This window comes from Malania oleifera, chromosome 7, assembly GCF_029873635.1.
Source record: "Malania oleifera isolate guangnan ecotype guangnan chromosome 7, ASM2987363v1, whole genome shotgun sequence".
In the NCBI taxonomy this organism is placed as follows: domain Eukaryota; kingdom Viridiplantae; phylum Streptophyta; class Magnoliopsida; order Santalales; family Ximeniaceae; genus Malania; species Malania oleifera.
Genome location: NC_080423.1, coordinates 28,389,576 through 28,417,098, shown reverse-complemented (window position 1 = coordinate 28,417,098; position 27,523 = coordinate 28,389,576). Strand labels below are relative to the sequence as shown.

The 27,523-nt window shown below is 36.2% G+C and overlaps 1 protein-coding gene across 4 annotated transcripts; it reads left to right on the top strand.

Moving 5' to 3' along the window:
* The first annotated feature begins 299 nt into the window (after positions 1-299).
* Positions 300-21,115, top strand: LOC131160296 (uncharacterized). 4 transcript variants are annotated; one of them, XM_058115786.1, is made up of 9 exons: positions 303-471; positions 578-706; positions 827-889; positions 1,261-1,327; positions 1,457-1,557; positions 18,478-18,522; positions 18,604-18,918; positions 18,996-19,098; positions 20,794-21,115. In XM_058115786.1, exons 1-9 carry the CDS (start codon positions 454-456, stop codon positions 20,874-20,876), a joined length of 924 nt encoding a protein of 307 aa, XP_057971769.1. In that variant the 5' UTR covers positions 303-453; the 3' UTR covers positions 20,877-21,115. The 4 variants fall into 4 exon arrangements, with proteins under 4 accessions (XP_057971770.1, XP_057971769.1, XP_057971768.1 ...); XM_058115785.1 differs by having other exon boundaries at positions 569-706; XM_058115787.1 differs by lacking the exon at positions 18,996-19,098 and having other exon boundaries at positions 300-471; positions 569-706.
* Positions 21,116-27,523: the final 6,408 nt, after the last annotated feature.

The window sequence follows — 27,523 nt, the reverse complement described above, 5'->3', positions numbered from 1 at the left end:
CAAGAAATTAAAGCAGGTAACAAACAGATAATTATATTTTTTTGAGTTGATTTTTTGGCACATATGAATCATTTACTAATTTTCACTCTCCAAGGTTTATCATCAAAATTTAGAATTTTTAAGACTGCTCTTTTTCAAACCATAATCTCGTGCTCAAAACATGATTAATAGACTCATCTTTTTTATTCATATGGTTATGTATATATATATATATATATATATATGTGTGTGTGTGTGTGTGTGTGTGTGTGTGTGGGGACAATCATGAATTTAAAATATAATTAAAATAAATTATTAAAATTATTTTTTAGTATAGTATGTTTCTAACTTCGCGGGACTCCAAGTAGTACCGGAAAGCCTATAGCCAAAGCCGTCGGCTCCGCCGGCGACGCCTCCGTTGACAGACCCTTTAGCTCACTTGTTCTGCGACTCCAAAGCTCAAAAGAGCCAGAAATGGCGGCAAACTCAGGGGTAAGCTCTATCTATCTCTCTCTCCCTCTCCACACACGCACGCGGGGACATATTTTTGTGTGTATGTATGATATGCGTTCTTCGTATACTCTTAAAGCATCCACAGACGACAGGACTCGAAACGTTTCGTTTGTTTGCATCGGATGAGAAGACCAATCCAGGATTAGGGTTTCTTAATTTTTCAGAAACGCCTTCCCCACCTCCGCCTCCTTGCGTTGAAGTGCTTTCTACAGAGGTATTATATTTGTTTTTGCTTCTCTGTTTCTAGAGTTAATTGGTCTCTTATATAGAAATTGAGAGGCAAAAGGTTGATTTTGAGAAAAAAATTGTAATTGCTTAGTTTGCTGTGTGCTAGGTTTCATCTTCTGTCAAATATTTCGTTGAGCCTGTGAAATTGGGCGAGCTTACTTTTATGAAGGTAAGCAATTCTCCCTCGACTGGTTGGTAGATGAGAAAATGGAGGACGGAAATAAAGCAAAGTAAAATGCAACTTTTTAGATTTTATGTTAATTTCAGAATATGAAAAGAAAAAATAGAAAACAATTGTAAAGCCTTTAATTCAGCGAAGCTCATTCTTTTTTATTGGGTCTAATTCCGAGGGTTGACAATGAAATATTTTCTCTTTCGCTGCATTTTTCAGCAACCAATGTGCCTTTTCCCTTTTTCTTCAATTTTTTGGCTGTGTCAGTGGGATAAAATGAATAAATATATTTTTCTTGTAATGTTCAAGAATATCTAAATAACTAATTTAGGTTAACAAAGTGGCTAATTAGAAGTGCTCTCTCATAGGGTCGTGTGAGCACACAAGAGGTTTTTGCACTGTCCAATTCAGATTTGATTCCCGGGAAATATGAAGGTGTGTGAAATGCCTTTTTGGTTTTCCATATTTGTGTGTTATTAATTTTCTGAAATTATTTAATTTTGAAAATTTTATATTGTTTTATGATTTTATTTATGGACCTATTTTGCTGGTGGTGAGTGCTAGGGGGATTGAAGCTGTGGGAAGGTTCTTTAGATCTAATTAGATCTCTTTGCTCAGAGGTTCAAAATGGGCATTTGAGCATGAAGGGTAAGCGAGTTTTAGAGGTGGGCTTCTAATTCTCAGGTGACTATACTCTCTTGCAATCTGCACATATTTTCAATCCTTTAACATGCTTGGATTTTATACTCACTGTTATTCACCAATTATGATTTATCTTGTTTGCATTGTTGATCTTCTTCTCCTGCCGTTCAAAGTTTCATGTATTATCTATTGTAATTCATGCACCATTTAAATTTTCACATTCCTTAATAACTTTATTTTAAAGATAGTTAATTCTGAAATGTTTTATTCCGAGATGTTGCTATCTTTCTGTGGTTTTTACAATGAGAAAACAGTCAAGGCCGATTTGAAACTTTTGAGCAGTTGAGCATCAACTAAAATTCTATTATTATTATTATTATTTTTAAATAAAATATTGACCTCTGCATGTGAACATATATGCTTCAAGTGTTACTTGTGAATGTAGAATTGACTTCTTCACTTTATCTTTTTGTTTCATTATGTATCTCTTACAATTAGTCGAAAAGATCAAACTAATAATACATTCATTTTGTAGACCACATTTATCAAAAAAGAGAGAAAATATCTTTGTTGATCGTAAGGACTATTGTTGGGTTGTGTTTAATAAAGACATCTCCAATGGAAGGTTTAGAGGGTGCTTTAATAATTGAGGAGGATGGTTTAGCCGTTTAGGTAAGTAGCAATGGCGTAAGGGGTTTTGCCCATTCCAGTTTGAGGTTGATTAGAAGGACTTAGAAGCTCAACAATTGATGGATGAGATGGGTTTGTGGTTTTCTATATTGGATGTAACAAAGTTCACTTGGATGGAGATAAAAAAAAAAATTGAAGAAGGGGCAGTGTGAATTAGCAAATTGAAGTGTTTCGTGAACTATGAGGGCAAGGTCTTAGAGAATGGGGATTTACACAACTTGTTTGTTAGATATTTTTATTTTATTTTATTTATTATTATTTTTAATTCTTCTTAGTATATTTTATTTTATTATAAAGAAAATAAAGACAAAGGCAACATCCTCAAAAAGTTGGAGGGTCTCAAATTCCTTCTTTAGTACTACCTCAATCCAAGCAATTCCTTGCTTTCCCCACCTCCCGTCTTACCTTCCTCTATCCTTAATCAAATCACTCCCTTGCTGGCACACTAGCTAGTCCTTGTTGCAAGCCCAAACCATCTCAAAGTCTGTTTCTTTTTTTCTAAAAGTTCTCCTAAATTCTTATGAAAGTGTTCCTTCAATATTTTAGAGTTACATAATCATGTGGCAGTTCTCATTTTAGCTTGCTTTTTGTATGTTTTGTTTTTAGTTGGTCTTGCACTTGTTCTAAATAATTTCTTTTAAAGAAGTATTTTATGATCATATAGTTAACTCAACAATGGTAAAGTTGGAATATGGAATCTTAAACATCATTGTTTTTCCCATGGTTTTAAATCGCGATAGCGGATAGCGTAATGTAATGATAACAGGTGTAACAGTAAGCTAGAGCAGCGGGTGTTAGTTACATAACAGGAAGCGGGTGTAACGGTTGTGAATTTTTTTTTCTAGCACGCACAACCTTGTGTGTATTAGTGTATTTGCATGTTTTAAGCTTTTAACCCTTCTTATAAAGAGTTTTATTGTATTTGGAAAAATTGCGTGTGTGCATGTATTTAACTTTATTATTATTCTTATGCATGATAAATGAAATACATTATACACTCCATTAATCTATTAAACAAATAAGACATACAATTATACGAATAATACAAACAAACAATGACTAGAAAAGAAAATAAGGTTAAAGTTGAAAAATATAGAACATAAATATCAAATTGTTAATTTATCAAAATAAAATAATTTCCCGACAAGTTAATATTTTCAAATTGTTAATTAATGCATCTCCTATGAGTATTTAAAAAAGTAGTAAATTTTGTATTATTATCATCCTCGTTATAATCGTTTCCCTCTCTCGCCACATAGTATATTGAGAATGATTTATGAAAGTGGGGGGAAAACAAAAATGAGAAGAAAAAGTAAAAAAATAATAATAATTTTTTTGGCGTAACAGTTCTATAGCAGTTGCGTAACAGTCCTATAGCAGTTATGTAACGGCCGTGGCAGCCTTTACGTAATGGTCACAGTTCATAACGATTTCTATGACCGTGATTTTTCTTCCCACCAATTTTGCATTTTGTAATGGTATTGGGAACCCAAAAAATCGTTGCTTAATGGGGTTACGTAACGGTCACGACCTTTATTTAAAACCATGGTTTTTCTTGTATAAACTAAGAAATGACATGGATTGCAGTTGCTAATATGGGGTTAGATTCTTGATTTAATATTGAAGTTGAAACACTTGAGCTTTTTGGTTGTCATTTGGAGTATTTGTTGTGTACACTTTTAATTAAAAGCCTCTTAAATTTATGCCATTGATTTTTGTTTGATTTGTTAGATTCATAAGCTGTAAGGGGTTTTCCAAAGCAATGCTTTTTGCCTGTTAAGTCAGAGCAGGAGTAAAATGAATAATTTGCTTGTTAAAGATTTATCTCTAGATATTTGTGCGATCTTTTTTTCTAGCTAGGAAAATTAGGGCCATTTGTTCTTGCATTGTTTGTGCTGCTTGGTCTCTTTGGAAATTAGTATAAGCTTTTTGGTGTTATTGATGGATAGCAGATTTGTTCTTGCACTTTGGATGATTTGTATCAAATTAATTTTAGATGTTTTGGGTGGAATAAGAGGAGGAAATCTTTGTGGTGGTCTCTCTCTCTCTGTCTCTCTATATATATATGTGGGTTTTAAAATTTTTGAAAGAATTTGTGTCAGGGAGTGGGCTACTGAAGTGGGGCGAGGTATTTTGGATTGGTGTTTGACTTACTTAGGAGTCTCTTTAGAGGATAACCCTAGAGCGTACATATTTTTGGAACCTAGTAGCGGAAAGGGTGACGAAGAGATTAGATGATTGGAAGGGAGCTCTCTTCTCTCTTGGGGGTAGAATAACTTGGATCCAGGCTTGTTTTGCTAGCATCTCATTATGCTTCCTGTCTGTTTTTAAGATTCTGATGGGGATTGCTAGCAAGCTTAAGAGGATTATGATAGACTTCTTGTGGCCCAGTGGGGGTAGTCATAAGGATCATCTAGTGAGCTGGAATGAAGTTTGTAGATCTTTGGGTGGCCCTTGGTAAGCTGGCATAAAAAAACATTGCTCTTTTAGCTAAATGGCTATGGCACTTCCCTCTAGAAGATTCGTCCCTTTGGCATAAAGAAATAAGAAGTAAGTTTGGGATGGATGAGAACGGGTGGATACCAATGTTAATTTAAGATGTTCTTTGGGGAGTACGTGGAGGTCCATTTCTCTGATCTATCCTTCTTTCATCACCCCTTACACTAAACTTGAGGTGGGGAGGGGTTCTCATATCCATTTTTGGTAAGGACTTTGGTTGGGAAACACACCATTTTCCACTTCTTTCCCTCATTTCTTTCATCTTCGCTCTGAGCAAAATAAAGCCATCTCTTTTTTGTTGTTGGTGATTTAAGCAGTCCTTTGGTTTCCCAGAATCCCCACTTTAGGAGACCTCTCTGCAATAAGGAGATGGTGGAATTGTCATCTTTGTTGTCTTTATTGAATGGGAGTACCCTTTTTACGGGGAGGGATGTTCATTCTTGGTCTTTGGACCAGTTAGGTGTGTATTCTTGCATATCCTTTTTTTAATTTTTGACTCATTTGAGCTCTCCTTTCCTGCTCTATTCTACTATTTGGAAGGCTAAGGTTCCCCCTAAAATAAAGGCTTCACTTGGTTGGTTGTACTAAATAAGATAAATACTAAAATTTTTGCTCTCTCTCTTGATGTATGTGTCCTCTGTTACAAGAACTCTGAGACAGCTTCTCATCTTCTTATGCAATGTGAATTTGCTTGGAGGATATGGAATATGCTTTTTGGCTTTATATGAGAGAGCTGGGTATGTACTCCTCCGGTGGAAGACTTTTTTGATATATCCTTCGTAGGCTTTGGTAGAAGAAAGGATAAGGCAGCATTATGGAGGTGTATATTTTTTTTTTTTTTTTGCGGTATTATGGGGAATATGGATGGAACACAATACTCGGATATTTTCTACGAAAAAATTAAATCAGATGTTGGTTTGGGAAAAAAATTAAGTACTTGGCCTCACTGTGGTGTGTTGGTTATGGATTTTTCAGAGAGGCAAGCTTCTAGGAGTTTCAAAGAGATTGGAAGAACATGCTGACTTGATAATCTCTTCTCTCATGTTTATTTTTATTTGTCTATTTCTGGATTGTTCCTGTTTGTCTCCAGAGATATCTTATTCCTCCTTTCGTAAATTCTATATCTATTGACGGAATCTTCCTTTTTTATCAAAAAGAAAAAATGTTTGAAAGAATCTGTATTATGGTCGGAGCGAGGATTCGTACCCTTTGTTATTATAATATTGCTTCATGATGTACCTGACAAGCAAACTTTTGATTACATTTGGTGGACAGTCATGCCTTCAATTGTACCTGACATTGTATAAGCAACAGCATATTCATTTACCTTCTACTTGATCTGTGGGCAATGTGATACATAGTGATGCATAGCTTATGCACTCTCAAATTATAGTTTATTTATTTGTCACTAGATTTTTGTTATTGACATAACTTTTGTTTTGGCTGGCTTAGTTGCTTTTAGTACGAAAGTGTGTGTCCTATTATGTTGTGGCATTAAGTGGAGTGCTTCCAGGAAGGAATGCATGATTTTGGTTTTTGCTTTCTTTGAAATGGTCCTTTGAATGATGTTACTATTTTTTCATTGAAAGCTAAGGATAGTTGCTAAGGCTTGAGAACTTTTTTTTTTCTTCTGAAAATCCATGATTGAGAGTATTCCTTACTTATTTTTTTCCTGATCAGCAAAGAATTATTAGAAAAGCAGGGCATGACGGGGATGCTGATCGAGTACAGCAAGAATAAAAAATAACAAAAGATACACCAGTCAAAGGAGAACATCAAGGAAATCAAGAATAACAGGCAAGTCCCTCCTGGCCATCCCACCAAGTCAACTAGAGATCATAGTAGGTTGGGAGATGCTGTCCTGTTTCGTCAACATAGGTTAGTAACAGACCCGCACTACTAGCAACTCCCACATCAGAGGATTTTAGGCCTGTTAGCTTGGTGGCTGGCATGTGTGAGATTATTTTGAAGGTTCTGGCTGGCAGAGTGGGCACTATTCTGAGTGATGCTATCTTATTCTTTGAGTGCTTTTGCTGGTGGTAGGCTGATTTAGGATGCCATCTTGGCTGCAAATGAGGTGGCCGAGGATGTGAGAAGAAGGAAGGGGAAGGAGGTTATCTTCAAGCTAGATTTTGGAAAAGCTTATTTTTAGATAATTTTTTGTCTAGGAATGATTTTGGAGTAGGTAGAGGTATTGAATGAGTGGTTGGTTGTGCATGTACCTGGTTTACTACATTGAGGGAATGGAAGTTGCTGTACCATTTTGTTTTTGTTCTTGTTATAGACATTCTGTGCATAATGATTGATAGGGCTATGGGCAGAGGTTTTGTGTGGGTAATTTTTGTGGGGAGTCAGGGGGTGAGGAGGTTGTGTCTAAGGGTGTACAGAAATTACCAAAAAATCAAAAACCAGATTGAAGAAGTTCCAGTTTGGTTTTTTGGTTTTGGGTTTCGGTTTTGGTTCTTCCACCAATCTCCAAAGCCCCTCTTTTTTTTTTTTTTTTTTTTGTAAAAGAAAATTCATTAATTTATAGAAGAGATAATTACAAAGAAAGGAGGATGGGGAGTCCTCCTAACACATAAATAATACAAAAAAAAAACAAAAAAAAACAAAAGAAAATTACATCAACCCCTTGTTCCAATCCCTTAGAAGATGCAGAGGAGGATGGGATGTCCTCCTAACAAACAAATAATACAAAAATGAACAAAAGAGAAACATTTACATCAACCCCTCGTTCCAATCCCTTGGAAGATGCAATAACAACATTCCTTGAAAGAATCACAAAGAATGAGCCCAGAAAAGAGCCCTGAAAGTAACTCTATCCCAAAGAAATTGCACAAAAATTTTTTTTTTTCTGCTGACAATCCTCGCATTCCTTTCAATCCACAAAATACAAAAAATGCCAAAAACTACACATCTCCGTAAAAATTTCCCCTCTTTTTCCTCCCAAAACCTTTTTACTGTGCCATTAAGAAATTATCAATGGTCTCGGGAAGTACCAAAGCCTCCTCAGTAACTGAGAAAAGAGAATCGCAAAGTTGCCTAGCCACCTTACAATGTAGAATCTCGTCTCACTAGCTTACAAACACATCACACAAACATTAGTTCTTATGGCCTTGTAAGGTCTCTTCAGTTGTAGCAAATCATTAGTATTAAGCCTATTAAGAGTCAAAGTTCACATAAAAACCCTGATCTTACAAGGAACCTTGGCCTTCCAAAATGAAGTGATTCAAGGAAAAACAAGAAGGATTTGACCGTTTCAACAACTGGGCAAGAATATATTTTGTGGAAAATGAACTAGGAGAATCCCCAAGCCAAATCCTCGAATCACCACCCATTTGAGGAACAAAAGCATCAAGTATATGCAATAACGAAGTCATATCCTCAACCTCTTTCTCATTGAGACTTCTAAAGAAATGAAAATCCCAAGAAAGAGATACTTCCTCAAAGATCTAAAAAACATTAATCAAAGCATTATATAAGATAGACCATCTAGAAAGATGAAAGAACAAAGAATCCAAACATCTTCCTAAAGTTGAATATGATTCTTGTTCCCTACGCGATAACTAGTAAGAGGAAAAAAGAACTGAGCTACCTAGCATAGGAAATAATAACTCTACCCTAGTATCCCATCATTCCTATGCAATCTATGCCATGTGCCTTAATGAGTCAACCTCCAAGGGGAACCTCCCATTTACCCACTAAGCAGATATTCTTAGGCATCAAACTCCCAAGGCCCAAACCCCCCCTCAGACTTAGGTTTTTTCACTTTCCCCCATTCAATTAGATGACTTCTGTTCTCATCCCCAACACTTGACGACAAAAAATCTCTCATAATTCTCTCCAAAGCCATATCCACCTCAGCTAGAGCTCTAAAGACAAAAATAAAATAAATGGGAATGCTGCAGAGAACAACACTGGTAAGAGTAATACGGCCCCTAAAGATAGATAGGTCCTCTTCCACCCTTCTTGTTTTATACCCACTCTCTCCATTACCAGTCCCCAAAATGAAATGTTAAGATTGCCATCTATAGGTAGACCCGAGTAAGGTAAAGGCCAATCCAAAGTACTACACTGCATTAAATTAGCAAAAGTCTCTAAAGCGCCCTCACTCAAGTTAATACTCACAACCCCACTCTTGGACATTGTGATCTTTAATCTCGAAATATTCTCAAAAATTTTAAACAAAGTTAAAACCTTTTGGACCTTCACAACACTGCACTCAAGAAACAAAAGGTTTTTCATCCGCAAATTGAAGGTGAGAAATGACAATCTCTTCCATACCAACCTCAAGCCCCTGAATCACATCAAGACCTTGAGCATGCCTCAGCATACAACTCAGCACATCTACAACAAGAGTAAAGAGGAAAGGAGATAGAGGATCCCCTTGTCTCAACCCCTGCGAAGTCCTAAACAAATCCTTAGTTGAACAGTCACTATAATTAACATGGTTACCAAAGAAAAAACAACCTTTCATCCATTGTCTCGGAACTTCCCAAAAACCTTTTTTGTCCATTACATGATCTAAAAAATTTCAGCTTACCATGTCATAAGATTTTGCAAAATCCAACTTAATGAAGGCCCCACTTCCTCCCCTCCTCGCATCCTCCACCACTTCATAGGCAATCAATACAACATCTAAAATTTGCCTATCCTAAATGAATGCAGATTGCTCAAAGTAATTGTGCCTCCTAAAACCTCCTTCAACCTCTTAGACAAAAACTTAGCCAAAATCTTATACAAAATAGTAACTAGCTACTTGGCCGAAAGCCCCTCACTTTCTTAGATTGGTTTTTCTTAGGGATGAGAGTGCTAAAAGTAGAGTTTAGACTCTTCCCCACCACCCCATTGCGGTGAAATTCGTGAAAGAATGCCATAATGTCATCTTTAATAACCTCCCAACTCTCCTGAAAAAAAAAAAAAAAAAACAAGCCATGGTAAAACCATTTGGGCCTGGAGCCTCATCTCTCACTATCTCAGATGCCCCTGCCTTCACCTCATTAATATTAAAAGGTCTCTCCAACCAACTAGCACAATTCTTGCTAATAGGGCACCAATCAAACCCCTCAATGATCAATCTAGTCTCAGATATCTCAGTATTCTGGCATCTTTAAAAATTTGTAATATCTTGCCCATTGAGTTTGGAATCATGCATTTTCCCTCCAATCTGGCTCTACTTATTTAATAAAGTTCCTCCTCCTTCTCTCATTTGCTACCCTATGAAATAATTTGGTATTATAATCCAATCCTTCACCCACTTGACTCTTAGGCTTCTGTCTCCAACTATTGCCTTCCTGAAAAATATCAAATCCAAATCATCACTAAGGTGACCCCTTCTAATTCTATCTTCCTCTCTAGCCAAAGTGCCAAACCACAATCTTCCCATTTTTCCAAGCCTTAAATTTCATTAAGAATCACATTTTTTTGTTCTTTAATGTCTCCAAAAATGTCCTTATTCCACACCTTAAATTTGTCTTTCACTAGCTTCCACTTGCTCATTAGTTTGAACCTTGTCCACCCTTGGAAGCTACTTTCTCCATCAGGAGATAAAGGAGTCCCCAAAACAATGGCGTGTCAGCCACATATTTGCGAACCAAAAAGGGGGTAGGACCCCACTTCATGGGATTAGCACTTAGCATCCAGAAAAATCAGACAATGATCTAAGGTAGGTCTGACAACGATCTTTTGGGCTATATTAGGGAATATATCTTCTTACTCATTAGTAAAAAGAAAGCGTTCTATCCGGGAAGAAGACAACCTAGCCCAGAACCAACCCGTGTGAAATGACCATTACCCAAGGCTACATCCCTCAGCTCACAATCACAAATAAAAAAATCAAACCCCTTTATACTATTGGTCACCCTAGTGTCCCCTAACCTCTCATTAGCATTGAGAATACCATTAAATCCCCTCCAAACACCCAATGCAGGCTACAAAGACCAAAAATACTGGCTAATTTATCGAAAAAAGAATCTTGCATGGCATGCCTATTTGGTCCATAAATAGAAGTAAACCACCAATTCCTAGATCCCCTCACTTCCAACAACACAGAAATAGAAAAACCCCCCATCACACAGTCCCTAGTGGAAACAACTCTCATATCCCACACAATAATTTGCCCGCCTGAAACTCCTGAGAAGGGACTGAATGTCCAGGCTCTAAGCCTCAAATCCCAAAAATTCCTCACTGAAACGCTATGCACCACCTCTACCTTAGACTCTTGTAAAAACAAGATATTAGGAGAGAGGCTTTTCTTTTTTTTTAATAGCAAAAGAATATTTCATTAATAGGGAGAGAATTTACAGATGGGTGAATTAGACATCTCCCTAAAAATGCCTGGAACAATCCAGGAAAAAAAGAATTAAACAAATACCAAAAAATAAAAAATCAGCATTCCAAAATTTTCCTCCAGTCTCTATGTAACTCGTGGAAACTAATTCATCTGAAAAAAAAAACAAAAAAACAAAACAAACCAGCGCACCCCAGTGAGGCCAAATACTGATTTTTCCCCCCCAAACTAGCACCCAAATTAATTTCTTCCCATTGAATATCCTTGCATTATGCTCCAACCATAACCCCCATAAACTGTGAGTATTCCACTGATTTCCACACTTTCATAGGACTGCCTTATCCTTTCTCCTACCAAAGCCTTTGAAAGAAATAGCTGTCAATTTACTAACCGAAGAAGCACAAATGGCTCTCTTCAGAAAATTCAGAGTGCAAAAGAAGATGAGAAGCCGTCACAGAATTTTTGTAACAGATCCAAGAATCCTTCCCACCTTAAGTGTAGCGGGAGGGATGAAAGAAGGATAAATCTTAGAAGTGGACCACCATGGACTACCTAAAGAACATCTTAAACTAACATTGTTATCCCACCCATTCTCATCCAACCTGAACTTATTTTCTGTTACTCTATGTCAAAGTGAATATTCTTCTAGAGGGAAGCGCCATAGCCATTTAGTTAAAAGAGCTGTGTTTTTAGACACTAACTCCCTAGACCCAACCCTCCCTCCTTTTTTCACCTAAAACCCTCACCCCAACTGACTGACTCTATTAATCAAGTCTTTAACCACTCTGGCTTTCTCATGCACTCTAGCACCCAAAAATTCCAATAAAGAACCTTCATTGATTAAATTTGCTATTACCTAGACGTCTCTGTCTCTTTACATAGTTCATTGTGGAGGCAAGTTTACCTTGTTCCCTACTCAACCTAGAGGATTTCCTCTTTTTCTCCTATTCCCACTCCCTTGATCCTAACAACTTCACCTTGACAATTCACCAGCTTAAGATCTAACTCATCAGGAAGGTTTTGAGATTCATGATTGCCCTTCTCATCACCTAGAAGGTCCATGGTTTGGAATTTACCACCAATGGTTGATTCCTTATGGCACAAAAAAGAATTAAAAGATGTGAGAGAAAGCTTACGAGTAGGGAGAAGTATTGGCAATGTTTGTGAGGCCAGCCCCACGATTTTTAATGTTGCCCAGGTTATGAACTTTGGTCGGATAAGATTCAAAGATTGAATTTGGGAGGATAGAAAGATTGAAGACCTCCACCTTTATGGGAGAAAGACAAGGTTCCTTTAGAATTAGGGTCCCATCTGAACATTGACCTCCCTTTAGGTAACACCCTGAGGAGACATTATTTGATACAGCCAAATACTTCGCTTTGCCAATTTGTTGGGATGGCTCACCTTCTTCAACGTTAGAGTTTTCTGTGCTCCTCAACTGATCCAGTAACAAGCCCCCCTCCTCAGAGTCATAAGAATGAATTGACTGTCTCCTCAACAATTTTTTAGGGAGAAAGAGGCTTGAAAGAATTACATACTTCCTTCCCTTTCCTTTTCGTTTCTTCATTCCCAGCCCTAACCAACTCTTTCACCTTCTTGTGTAGTTCCGAAAGTCTGCTAACCATCGGTTTTTGTGGCGATAGAATCTCTTCATGCTTCACCCTAACCGAAAATTTCTCTAGCTTCCCAGCTCGGTTTCTATGAAACTCTTGTTCTTTGCAATGGACTTCTCTTTGAAGCCTTCTCATTAACTCCAGATAGAGCATTTGATCGCTACTTTCTGTTGCACTTTCTGTTGTGCTCAATTGGTTCACATAACGACAAGAATCTTCTTGGCTCATCCACGCAAAACTCCTTAGGCATTTGGACTTCATTAGACTGAAGCTCATTAACCATCTTAGGCTCATTCAGTTTCTGAGGCCCATTTTTAGTTAAATATGCAATCTGATATTGGGTCTATCATGAATGCTGGGCCCGGTACCCTTGAAATTCCGCGCTCCAGTATCACCCTGCTGCACAATCACCACTCTTAAATTGTTTCAACTTCTAATATATGTTGATTTGCTGTCAGGAACCCATGAATTCTTGCTTTGATTCCTCTTTCCAAAATTATGAGATTGTCTTCCTCGTCTCCACCTGCTTGAAAAGTTCCATTGCCACTGCCAAAGAGCTTCCAAATGGTGGTAAACTAATTGCCTCTGGATCTCGCAGCCAAGAAAATTGTTCCATGAGTTACATTCAAACAACCGTAATCCAAACATCTAGGCTTTATATCCTTTTTTACCTTTTTCACCTCATGTCTCCTTGAGTTTGTTTCATTGGCTTTGTTTGCCGCCACTCCCTCCAATGTATCAATCAAATTCTTCCACCCTGAAGCTTCCTTTCCATCAGGCATGCATATCCTATGGATGGCCCCTTCGTTCAAAATCTTCTCCAAAGAAATAAAATGACCAAATCCATTTGTTTTTTAACCAAGCTCAAGAGGAAATGGTTTGGGGTCTTGAGGGTTTCACTTTCACCCATGGAAGTGGAGTGTTGGTGAAGATGAAATCACAAAGATCCCACCTTTTCTTCCCAAAAGGAGAGCAAGATGGAATAATGACGTGTCGTATTTGTCTTGATGATGTTGAAACCACTGACTTCTTCCTTCAAAGAGAATTTTGTTTTAATCATTAAAAAGCTGGGTGTCCCCCATGAAGTCAAAATACTGATCCTTTTTTTTTTTCTTCTTCCCCACAAAAAAAAAAAAAAAACAAGAAATCTAAATAAATACCAAAAGGTCAGAGACAGAACTGAAAAGGGTTCGAAAATCTGCTGGAATCCATTGTTTTTCCTTGCATCCCATTACTCAAAAATCTTCTTCACCCATGGTTTTTGATTTGCATGGTTCTCCGAAGGCATCACTGTGAAAATTGCAGACCCTGGAACTTGGAAGATCATAAGGAGGATGCAAGGAAAGCCATTGCAAAAAAATCCAAGGTTGTGTTGCTGGATAGCTTAGTGACCTTCTCTGTCGCACATCAATGAATTCCATTGAGCAGCTCTCACTATAATCTTGGTTGGGCATGTGATCACTTTGTCTTCAACTGTTCTCTTCAACAAGCCTGTTTGCAGTGGTGCGTGGTTCGTTGGTGACTGGCAGTGCCGTCATTACTGTTGGGGTGCCAACAGCCAAACCCTTTTGGCTGAGGGTGCAAACTGAAGGAGCAAGGATCTTCCTCCAACAAGTCGGCAACTCCTCTGGTAGTTTCTGCTTGGCAAAGCAGGGGAATCCTGCGGCCTGGGAGGTCCTGCAGTGCTCCAAAGCCCATCTTACTTAATCCCAACGAACTCCATCATAAGCATTCTCAAAATCCAACTTATGACAGGTCCATTTCTATCCCTTCTTCTGGCATCCTTTACAACTGTATTGGCAATTGAGACAGCATCTAAGAGAGTACCTAGTTCCAACAAATGCTGCCTAGGTGGGTGAAATTATAGTACTCAACACGCCACTCAATCTTTTCGATAATACCTTCATCAAAATTTTTTACACACTGTTCTCCAAACTAATTAGCCTTCTCTCTTTATGTAAATGATTATCCTTTTGGGCACAAGACTGATGAAAGAAAGCAGTAAAGCCATCCTGGCAAGACACTTTGTTCACCTACATACAGAACACCACTTCATACTCAGAAATAGGATTCCAATCCAATCTGTTGATCATAAACCAACAAATAAAACCTTATAAAAGGGAGTAGTCTCCTTTGCAATAGCTCCCAACTCATGAACTGTATAACTAGTCTTTATCAACTCTCTCCAATCATATTTGCTACTACTTCCACTGGCAACCCTATACAAAAGAAAAGCGAAGAAGAAAAGGAAGAAGAAGGAAGTTTTATAATTTTCCCCCTTTACCCACTTGCTCCTTTCTTTCTGTCTCCAACTAATGTCCCCCTTCAATAAAAACTCCTCTTAACTGATTTTTCAAATTATTCTCCCCGTTTCTCTTTCAAAAGCTCCTCCCCTTCAATCCAGTCTAAATCCCAATCCCCCTCACAATATCTTTTCTTCATCCTCAAGTCTTCAAAAACTTCCTCATTCCACACCTTAATATTATCTTTTAAAAATTTCAATTTCTTTATTAAAGAAAGGAGCCCAACCTTAAAATGATAATCACTCCTCCAACCAACCACTAACCTACCACTTATTTTCTAAATAAAATGGACTAGGGCGCATGGCCCATCTTAACTCTATGCCAATTGCAAACCAAAGCTTCCTCAGCCATAGGGGTTTCCTCCACTTGCTTCACACTTCCACTGGAAGAATTCAACTCTTCTTCACCATATTCCTTGGTTCACAATTGCTAACCAAGGGTCGATCAGCAACAAGAACGTCCTGTGGCACATACTTTTTCCATGCAGACAATATGCTGAATTTGATTATCAGCTTTGCAATTGTCTTTGCTTCTGTCAGTTTGATCAACCTGTTGAACCGTGTCTCCTAGAGATCCTTTCATTGTGTTGGCCATTTGCTTCTTTCTAATGCACATGAACTGAGGCCAGCTAGTACCTGTACTGTATTGCTTTTATGGACCTGATCATTTGCTGGGTTGGATAGCCTTACTACTAGATCAGACAAGCCAAAATATGCAAAGTACATGACCCAACCTTGTGTCCCAGGCCACTGCTTTGACAAAATGACAGGCCAGTTCCATTTGAATTTAAAATGGATCTGTTGGACGAAGAATCATGCCTCACTAATCTCCTATTTCCAGAATAGTTCTCTTCTTCAGCCTTTGACTTCCAACTCCAGCAACTTCCGTTGGAAAACCACCATTGTTGACTGGACCGGAAGTTTACTCCTTCAATTGAACTGTGAAACTTGGTCTCTGATCCACTTCTAACCTTTCAAGAGCTGATTTCCAGATTTCATTCCCTGAATTTTTTTTGAACCAGAGTTTGCACATCTCCTGGAAGTACATGCTGTGTTAGATATCTCTCTCTGCACTGTCAAGCACCAATGATTCCATCATTCTAAACAATCTCCACCAAGCTAATGACTCTGCACCATCTTGAATCCTCATGACTTGGTTTGTACCAGATTTCATGAATTTCTCAACCACAAGGAAACAGCCCATCTTATTTACCAAAAAGCCTCATTATTAAAAAGGACCTTGAAACCCTGAAAATTAAACTCAAAGGATGGTTCTCTTATCTAGTCCAGAAATTCTTCATTTGCTCTACAATCCATGGGTTAAGCATTCTCTTAAAGTGAAAGAATTTTTTTGTATCCTCCAAGAGATTGAAATTATAAGTATTCTGTCAGCCTTAAATGTTCAGCTCACCCCATTCTGGTCAAGTCTTTGAATAAAGAAACGAAATAATCATCAACAGTTGCTGGCAATATTTCCAGAGTAATCATGTTTCATCATCCCATCCACCAATATACAACAATCCCCTAATAGTGGAGCCTTTTTAATACTATAGCAGCTACCACCTATTAATTATTTTATGATCCTTCCTAGAATATAATTTCTCTTTGAAATCTTGATGATGGGGAGGCTAGAGAGCTTCCTTCTTTGCTTGGTTTTTCAATTTTATCCCTTGAGGGATTATAGGGTTTGGACTTTGGATGGTTGTGGGGTTTTCTCTTGTAAATCTTTTTTTTATTGGATGAATTGACTCGGTTGTCATAATTGGAAAGCTAAAGTTCCCTCTAAGGTTAAACATTTTATTTGGTTAGCAGTCCTTAATAGGTTTAGCATAACAAATTTGTTGTATGAAGCACTGTAAGGCTTTCTCTCTCTGCATTATGTGCGGAGTGTTGAGATTAACTGTCACATTTTTTTTTTTTTTTTGCATCCTTAGCTGCTTGAAGTTTATGGAATAGGTCGTTTGGTTTCTTTAGTAGAGACTTAGGCTTACTTAGATTAGGTAGAGGCTTTTTACTTCATTTAGACATTTTGGGAAGGCTAACATAAGATGATTATAGAACAATGCTATTTTTGCAGTCTTTTGGGGTGTTTGAGTGAGAAGGAATGCACACATTTGTGACATTCCTTGACCGTACCTTTTCTTTGGGATAGGCTTGGGTTTATTGCTTCTCTTCGGACTTTTTCCCTTGGTTGCTTTTAGGGGACTTAAGGGCAAGCCTTGGATCAACAGTAAGGTTGCTCCTTTGTGACCAACTGGTCACGGGTTCAAGTCCAAGGAAACATAGTGTATAAAAGAAAGGATAAGGCTGCTACACTATGATGATCCTCCTCCTACCCTCGCAAAGCAGTGGGTCTTTTTTCCTTTGAAAGTTCTCTTTTTTAGAAATAAAAGAGACCTTGGTGTTTTATTGGTTTCACTGGTTTCCTTCCAAGAAATCAAAGTTTTTTGAGTCTCTAAGATTCTTTCTGAAAATTTCACTCTTCACAAATGATAGGATAGCCTAGTGGTAAGGGGTAAGCCCTCAGGCAAGCTATCAAATTCGAATATCCTAGGTTTGATTCTGCAAGTAGATGCCTAGAAAAGGGGATTGCTGTCCTAGGTTTCTTTGAGGTAACCAGTTAATTACATCTGGAGCCCTCCATCATTCAGAAAAAAGGATTGTTTCTGAAAAATCCATCATTGAAGTTGGTTCTTATTCAAGTTATGTGCAAAGGTTGTAAGCCCTACTTGATGGTAGACTTAGGGTTGTATTTGAGTTGACATCGTTAGATACTTGAGCTCAACTCGATTCAATAATTCAAGTTCAAGATTTGACTCACATCGTTCAATTTTAGAACTGCTGAGCTTGGTTCTTTGGAGATTGATTCAAATAAGCTAGACTTTAATATAAAATAAACATTAGGATAAAGCATAAAATATCACTTATATAATATTAAAAAATAACAAAAGCTCAATTAAGCTTGATTAGGCTTGCTAGTAGCATTGTGAAGCTTCAACTCAACTTGTCAAGTTACTTGAGCTCAAGCTTGTATGAATTCATTTGTTTACTTCAAAGAAGTTGTTGCTCAAGTAATAAGAGTGTTATTCCAAGTTTGGAGGAGGACAAATAATGTGCGGGTATTGTCACTATCACCAGGAGTCTGTATTCCTGTGGAAAGCGAAAGTGTTGATGTTACATATGTATTGCTATAAACATTAAAGTAGCTTGGCTACATCTTTGTGATGGTTGAATGTGTGCATTGTATCTGTGCTAGGAGACACAAGATGCATCATGTGTAATGTGGAATTTTATTTTTCTAATTTGCATTATGTATTTTAAGGCTGTTTATCTGCATATGTAATTTCAGTATTTCCTGTTGTGGTGTTAGATTGCTCAAAAGTCTAATTTCTTTGATGCATGCCAACCTTAAATCATTGGATGGAAGTTATTAGTATGACTTCTGTGTCTTTTCTGCTCACCTGTATAAAATATACTTTTGAGACAGTATTTTATCCCACAAAAGGATGAATTCGCATTTCCTTATGGATTTTCTCTCAACTGTCTTCAGCTTGGATGTGGTCATGGACTTCCTGGGATCTTTGCATGCCTTGAGGTAAATTTTTTGCCTTGCTTGTTATGGTTTCCAAAATGTTCAAAAATTTTCTGGCGTGTTAAGCCTCTTCTCTTGCATCAGGGTGCAGCTCTTATACATTTTCAAGACTTCAATGCTGAGGTCCTGCAATGTCTTACTATTCCAAATGTTTATGCAAATATCTCAAAGGATGATCAAACTTCAGTGACGAAGTCATCTGAATGGAATTGCAAGGCAGAAGTTCGTTTCTTTTCTGGTGACTGGAGGGAAGTCCATAAACTTCTTCGTAAAGCGGACAATGAGAAGGGCACAAACAGCTCAGGGGTGGATCCAACTCCTGGTTATGATATTATTTTAATGGCAGAGACTGTTTACTCAACCTCTAATCTACAAGCTCTCTATGACCTTATAAAGAAGGTATTTTGTTTTACCTGTTCTTTTCTCCTCACGTTAATTTTGTTTTCTTTTGTGCTTAAAATGTTCTCCATTTATAGTGCATGAGCCGTCCTTATGGAGTAACATACATGGCTGCGAAGAAACACTATTTTGGAGTGGGTGGTGGGTCAAGGCGCTTCCTTTCTGTAGTAGAAAAGGGCGGTGAGTTCAGTTTTGTGATAGTGGCTACAACATCTAAAAATCATACTGATCTTCATGACTAGCTTTGTGTGCATTTTACCACACCTGATATAATCATGTAAAAAGCAGTTGTGATAAGAAGGCATGATATTTGGGCGGTAAGTGTAGCAATATAGTCGAAGGATGCAAACACTAATATTGTTGGATTATCTTTTTGTTTTTATTTTTTTCCCCTTCATGTAAATCACGCTTCTTTTTTCCGAAATGCTCATCACCTTAGGCTGCTAAAGTTAGACCACCGCTAAATTAATTACTGAAGTTTCAAATGTGTGAAACAGGCCATCCAAAGTTTCAAATTGGGCTTATTTAATCCAAAGTAGAGCAAGTGATGTTGGCACCCAGCCCCAAGTTTGCTAGTATTGCTAATGAGAGAAGAAGTTGGGTTTTGCTCTAATTTTTTATGCATGGGAGTTGCATGTGATGGATCACCATGGACCATTCTTGTGACTGTCTACAGAACCAACAATGCGTTGTCTAGAAGTCTCACATTATCCTTCTGGTCCCTTTGTTATGCGCTTGTTTATTGACTATTAACCACTCATGTAGCAGAAAAAGGCTGCATTTCAATTATATTAATCTACTCATTGCAGAAAAGGCTGCTTTTGACTTATTAATCTATCCTTAATTTTTCTCCTGAGTACTTGCAGGCACCATGCTTCTTTGGCTTTTGTATGAATGATAAACAATGAGGTAGGGGCGTTTTGTGTTAAAAATGTAACAAAGAGAAGGCCATATATTGGAGTGTATATAACCACTCTGGCTGGATCAATGCTGAAGTAACATTGTGTTCCAATCAGTTCAAGAACTAACAGAGTCCCTATAAATATGATAACGAAGAACTGTTTTTATCAACTAACTAGTGGAGCCATGGTGCAACAGTTGCCCATTTAACTGTTGATTGGATGATGTGCACTCTGATTAAAAGGAAAATTGTATTAGTAATTGTATTTGTGGTTCTTGATAATGCATTATTTGTTATAGGGTGTAGTTACATGCATGTCACGTTACATTGGGTTTAAAAATAATCCAATTAAGAATTTTGGTGGTTGATTTAGCTTATTTGAACTTTTAGTGGCCAATTTAATTATTTGGTGGAACTTAGTGGCCTGGACTTGCTAAACTCCAACCCCCAACCACTCAAAAATAAAATAAAATAAAATGAAAAACAGAAACACCTGTGCCTGTTGGAGGCCAGGCGGAAAACAGAAACACCATCAAAATTGATATTCAAAATTACTTTGCTTGATTCTTGATAGATTTTGTGTATCATTTCTGCTGTGTGAAGGTAGCATTTTGCAGGCACATTTTTTATCTTTTGGGTCATGTGGCGCAATTTTTTTTCTACATGCAATGTACTGCGCAGCAAGAATCTGCATGACTGGTTGATTTGGTATATTCTGTCAATCTTATGCTTTTTCCTGATCTTCTGTTGTTTTTGTGGGTTGTGCACTATTCTGGAAGTGTGCAGTGAAAGATACTGCCCTTGGGTTGGATGTTGCTTGCATTCCATGCCAATTATTGAGCTTGTATGCATCTTATATGATTCAAGAATTAGGAGGATGGAAGGATTCTTTGGCTTTTGTTTTTTAGCTTTTATTATTTTCGCTTTCTGGTTTTATGTGGCTAGAAAGTTCATACATGTCTCTTCTTCTTTAGGTGTTATGGCAGCCGAGTTGGTCGCTGAGGTGACGGATGGTTCATCTAATGTCCGGGAGGTATGGAAGCTTTCATTCAAGTAAATTTGAAGTATTGGACTGGGTGCCTGCAGCAAATTGCCTTCTACTTGTTTGTGGGTTCACTGCATGAAACATACAACACCTTCTATCTGCTTTGTATCAGGATTTGCATTTTGAATGTGGTCGTGTTTAATGATTGGAACAATGTCTATTTGTTTTAAGGGATAACCTGCAGTGTTTTTTTTAGGCTAAATGGTCTCTTGCTCAATTTTATAAATTGTTCTATGTTGGTCATTGGGAAACAATTTTTTTTAATGTGGTCGCTGTGCACTCAAAATTTTTCCAATTCAGTGAATCACCTGCAACCCTACTGTAATTATTGGACTAAAATTTAATTATATATATATAAATTTAGTGAGCAAGGGAGCATTTTAACTCATTAATTTTTAAGAATATCCCATATGTTATTTTGTTTGAAGAACAAAACAAGGTGAGAATGGAATAGTCACTATATAGGAATATAATAGTTTAAAAAAAAAGAATGGGAAACAAATTTAGGGCTAAAGATATTTAGGGGAATTTTTGAACCTTTTTTTTAAAAATATCATGGACTTCTCTTGAGATAGAAATATTTTCTCAAAAAATTTGTCTGTTTTCAAGGGCAAGTTTGTGTCTTTTTGATAAATTTGAGGGAGGTTCTCGGAATTCTTGAAACCTTAATGGAGGTTTTTGAAAATTTTAAAACTTTAGGAGAGGTTGTCTTTTTGTTAATTTCAGGAGAGGTTAGTGTCATTTGTTCCAAATTTTAAAGATAATGAGCATGCAAAGATTTTTTTTATTTTATTTAACGTCACAGATGGATAACTCGTAATCGTGTAGAATAATTAAATTTTTTAAAAAGATAAATGATCATGTTGATTGAAATAATATGATCATTTATCTTAAAATATTATTATGTTTTATTCTTTGAGATTATTATATTATTATAATAATTATTTTATTATTGTTTCACAAATCAGTTGTAGTGTGAAAAAATTTCGTATTGGCTGCAGGGCTTGTATTAAAAATTACTAATATGGAAATTTTTTAAGTCTCAAAAATAAATAAATAAATGAAATAATGAAGTACTTGCTAATCAAGTAATGAATTGTTTTGTATTTTTGTTTTATTTTTTTTTACGGGTTTTGGTTTGTGAAATATCTCTTTTTAGAAATAAAATATGCAGTGTACAGACTTGATTATAAAATAAATAAATAAAAACAAATATTGTAACCTAAAGTAATTAACAGGAAATTTTTTTATTAATTTTTATTATAAAATAAATAAGAAATGATCATTTTTGATTTTTTTTTTATTTTGTCAATTCATGTTAAAATACTATAAAATTGTGCATGTTGTTTTTTTTTTTTGAAACTAAATTGTCGTAATTCTGTTTAACTTATATTATGTTAGTACCTTGTTTGTTCCATAAATGATAAATCAAATATAACTTTAGTTTTTCACTTCATGAAAAGGAGAATGTTTCCAGTTAATGACTTTTGTTTAGAGAAAGAAAAAGTATAAGGGAATTTATTTTTCTACAAATTTTCTCTTTAGATTAAATATTTTTTAAAAAAAGGAAATATATTTTTCATTATATTTTATTTTCATATAAAATATTATTAAAATAATAATATTTAAAAATAAAAATTAATAATATATTTTTTATTTTCTTCGTCATTTTTCATGATAACTAAACATGACAAGATAAATTTTTTCTCAAAAATGTTTTGTAAGTTGCAAATGAGTCTTAAAATTGTTTTTTAAGTTCAAATTTCTTTCCTTTTCATGGAGGGTTTAAAAGTCTTTCCCCAACAAGCGGATGCTTGTCGGTGCAAACTTCAGCTCATAAACCAATACACCAAGGAATTTAAAAGGCTATGAATGGAACGACGATAAGAAAAATTGATTTCAACATGATTATAAAATTTTTTGTTATTCTAATTAAATAGAATAGATATGGAATGATTATTTTTAAAATTTATTATTTGAATATTTATTCTTACATTGGGAATTTTCTTTTAAAAAAAATTTATATAAATGTAAAAATATTAAAAAGAAAAGTTGATATTTTGTAACTTTTTAAATATGGTCCAAAGTGTTTTTTTTCTTCCATTTTGTGTTGGTGCCAAGGGAAGGGGGGGGGGGGGGGGGGGGGGGGGGGGGGGGGTGGGTTGGGTTTTGGTGGGGAGCGTTGGGAGAATATTATTTATAATATTTTTCAATTTCTTTTTAATTGCAACTACCTCGTAATTATTTGAATGTACTCATTTATGGGTTGAAAAATGATTGTAAATTCCCCAACAAAAGTCTAGAATTGAGTGTGTAACTCATAATTGGAATTCTCAATAATCTCTCATTTGTGAGTTTCAACTGCTTCCCCTTGAACCAGGGTCTGATTTTCACAATATAGGGCCTTAGGCAAATGTTTTAATTAAAACCTCTTTATATTTAGTTTAATTTTTATTTTTATTTAAAATTATTTTTTCTAATTTTTTGGGATGCAAAATCATAGAAAATCAGAGAACTGAAAATGTTGAAGTGTAAATAAAATATCAAAAAGAGTGAGAGAGATAGAGAGAAAGAGATGAGAGTAATAGAGAGTTAGAGACGAGAATGACTGAGAGAGAGCGCCTGAGATCGTGTGAGGGAGGGACAGTGTAATAGTCAATAGAATATTTAAAGATATAATAGATATAGTCAATTTCAACTTTTAAGAGTTGTGACAAACGGTCATGAGACATTGAGACTTGAAAAAGAAAGAATTAAATTTCATTTACTTTACTTTTCAAAATACAATTTCATTTACTTTTGAGATAGTGGGAAAGTCAATTGTCAGTGAGAGAAAAGAGTGTTGGAAGAGATGACATCATAAATAATGTTAACATTAAAAAAAAAAAAAAATTTGGGAGCCCCAAAATTTTTGGGGCCCTTGGAAAAATGCTCAATAACCTTATGGTCAGGTCGGCCCTGCTTGAACAAAAACCGTCTCTCTCATGGGAGCAAACTTAATTTTCTAATAGTTGCTCAAGTGGGCCTTACTACGGCATCTTACGTGCCTCAGATTGAATTCCACATACTTCTGAACCAATCCTACTTCCCATGTCTTGACCTTATTTGAATCCATTTTCCACGCCTTAGATGATCCTTATGTCTTGACTCTATTCGGATCTATCTTCCAAGCCTAGATAATCCTTATTGGTCTTGCCCACACACTTAGTCCTCTAATTGTTAGCACGGAGAATTAGCTTCACGCTTCAACTTTTACGATGTCACTCGCATAGAGTTACGAACCATCGACTTTGATACTACTTGTTAGCACTGGAGGAGTTCACGGGTAGTCTTGATACACATGGGTGTGCACCTTTGACCCAAAAGCTTAATCTTATTGGGTCTTGGGAGCAACCATATATATAAACACTCATCATCCACTATATTTTTCCAATGTAGGACAAACTCACAAGTGGAATAATCTCCCCCTCACTTGTGAGTTTCAACTGCTCCACTTTGAACACAAATCGTCTCTCTCATGGGAGCAAGCTTGATTCTTCAATAGTTGCTCAAGTGGGCCTTACCTCCACATCTTACGTACCTCAAATTGCATTCCACATGCCTCCGAACCAATCTTTCCTCTCACGTCTTGAACTTATTCGGATCCATCTTATACTTAGTCCTCCAACTATTAGCATGGAGAATTAGCTTCACGCTTCAACTTTTACGATGTCACTTGTACAGAGTTACGAACCATAGGCTCTGATACTACTTGTTAGTGCTGGAGGAGTCCATAGGTAGTCTTAATACACATGGGTAAGCACTAGCTTGACCCAAAAGCTTAAACCTATTGGGTCTTGGGCCCAACCAAGTATATAAGTATTCATTATCCACTTTATTTTTCTAGTGTGGGACAAAAATCACAAGTGAAATTCTCAACAATCTCCCCATCACTTGTCAGTTCCAACTGCTCCTCCTCGAACGGAAACTGTCTCTCTCTCCCATGGGAGCAAGCCTAATTCTCCAATAGTTGCTCAAGTCGGCCTTACTCCCGCATCTTACATGTCTTAAATTGCATTCCACGTGTCTTCGAACCAATCCTACCTCTCATGTCTTGACCCTATTCGGATCCATCTTCTAGGCCTAAATGATCCTTATTGGCCCTAGTCACACACTTGGTTCTCCAACTGTTAGCACGTTAGCAAAATTAGTTTCATGCCTCGACTTTTACGATATTACTCACCCAGAGTTACAAACTATCGACTTTGATACCACTTGATAATGCCGGAGGAGCCCATGGGTAGTCTTGATACACATGGATGAGCACCAACTTAACCCAAAAGCTTAAACCTATTGGGTCTTGGGTCCAACCATATATATAAGCACCCATCATCCACTATATTTTCCAATATGAGACAAACTCACAAGTAGAATTTTCAACACCAACCCTACAAATTTGAGACACCAATTTTGTGGGTTGATTTGTAATAGGATAAAGATTAGGGGATGCATATGGGGGGATAGGTTAACCCATTGTGCACATTTTCCCAATAAGCTAACTAATATATCTATAAAAAAAAAGTGTGGGATAAATAGAACGGAAAAATATTGTTATGGTTTGTCAATATAAATTTATCTTTCTTTAATGTTGCAAGTCAAACTTGTTTAGGATATTATACTTGTTTATGACTGTTTGTCCCAATGGAATGGATAGTCATCATATAAAATTGAGTATAACTTTTATTTTTTGAGTAGGATATTGTCTAGTGAAAATAAAAATTACGACACATTGGTCACATTGATGTTTCGTTATATTAGAATGATAATGGCATAGAAAGTTTTTTAAGTAAAGGTAATTGTACACACTTTAATCATAAAGGGGTGACAATAAGAATACTTTTTTGTTTGTTTAATGCTTCCATTACTGTATACTTGGTTGTGAATTTGTTCTTGTCGTGAGCTAGCATTTTGCTCTTGATTGACTAGTTAAACTTGTTGTACAGTCTTTATTCATAGTGTAAAGTATTTGGCTTATTATGGAAAGAGGATTTGGTTTATAACATTTTAAAAACTCTTTAAGAATGCAACATTTGAAATTTATGTCAAGAATAAGATACAAATTTTATGGGAATATTTTTATTTTGTTTAGGTCATAGGATATGCATGGATAATGCAAGATGCCAATTTTTTGTTTCATTTAACGTAGATATCCTATTGATATTTCAAATTATTAGAATACTCTTTAACTTGTGTGATGTATAATATATATTCATACTTTTGTTGCAATAACTTGTTAATTAAGAATACATAATGTGACGATCCTAAAAATAAATAATAATAATAATAAATATAAACTCTGATATCACAACTATAGTGACCCGAAAACCCAATGGGGTATAGGGTACACCTTTTCATAACTTAATTTAAAACCAGTAGCGGAAAATAATCTAAACCTCAAATTCCATACCAGAGTACTAAATCTCCACAAAATACATAGGTATCTCCCAGTATTAATATTACATCACATAAAACATATAACAAACGTCACTTGTTTTATACAAACACTTACTTTCAACTATATAATCTAAGTCCCGCCCCAAAGCTCGCTAGGCTTGGCTCCCTGAATGTCCTAAAATGTGAAAATATATATTGGGGTGAGACACCTCTCAGTAAGATGGAATAGATTATCATCAGTGTGTGACTAACATGAGTTGTAGTGTAAGCAAAATACAACAATTAATTTAACTTTAAATGAAATAGCATTTGTAAACTGTACTCGCACGTATATAATTGAAAATACATATTTTCTTCTCAAAACATACTTCGGCTCAATAAATAGTCCTGTTTGCATAAATATATATATATATATATATATATATATATATATATATATACATACATACAAGAAGCTCCCTGATTGGACTAACATCATGTATGACCCCCATGATCGGGTTGTGCGGTCCGAAGATTGGACTTAACTGGCTTACCACCAAACTAAGTCAAAAGTAATATGTCTTGTAGAGACCTATATAATAATAATAATAATAATAATAATAATAATAATAATAATAATAATAATAATAAGGGAAATTTGGTTTGGTACATAACCAAACCGTCGATGGTTTTGTAAGCTCAGGGAAAACCATCGATGGTTTTGAATTACCGAGGCCTATTAAATATAAAAACGCAGTATGTTGACTTTTTGAGTGCTATCTCATTTCTTATAATGACAAATGTTTGTCGAGTTTGTGTGTAAGATCAATTGGTAATATCATACGGCACACAGTGACTTGAAGAATATAAAGACCCTGAAGATTCATTTGTTGTAATTTATTTATGCTCATTTGGGTCTGTAATAGTAATATAGGAAAAGGTCTGTAATAATCACTACACATCATGCATATAGGAACTGATAAGCTCAAGACCGCTAAAATGACCTTAAGGATCACCAGGTTTTTAGGCGCACTCTCAAAGACCTTAGAATGACCTTAGGTCTTGACAATTACAAGTAAAATAGTCCCCAAGATCACATATAATATCATGGGAATCAATTAAATTAAAACAGGACTTAAAAGGCTAAATGAACAGGTTTCGGGCGACCGAACCCCTAGTGTTCAAAACACTTCGGGCGACCGAACCTTTAACTAGTTAGAGTGTTGACTTAATTTCGGGCGACTGAA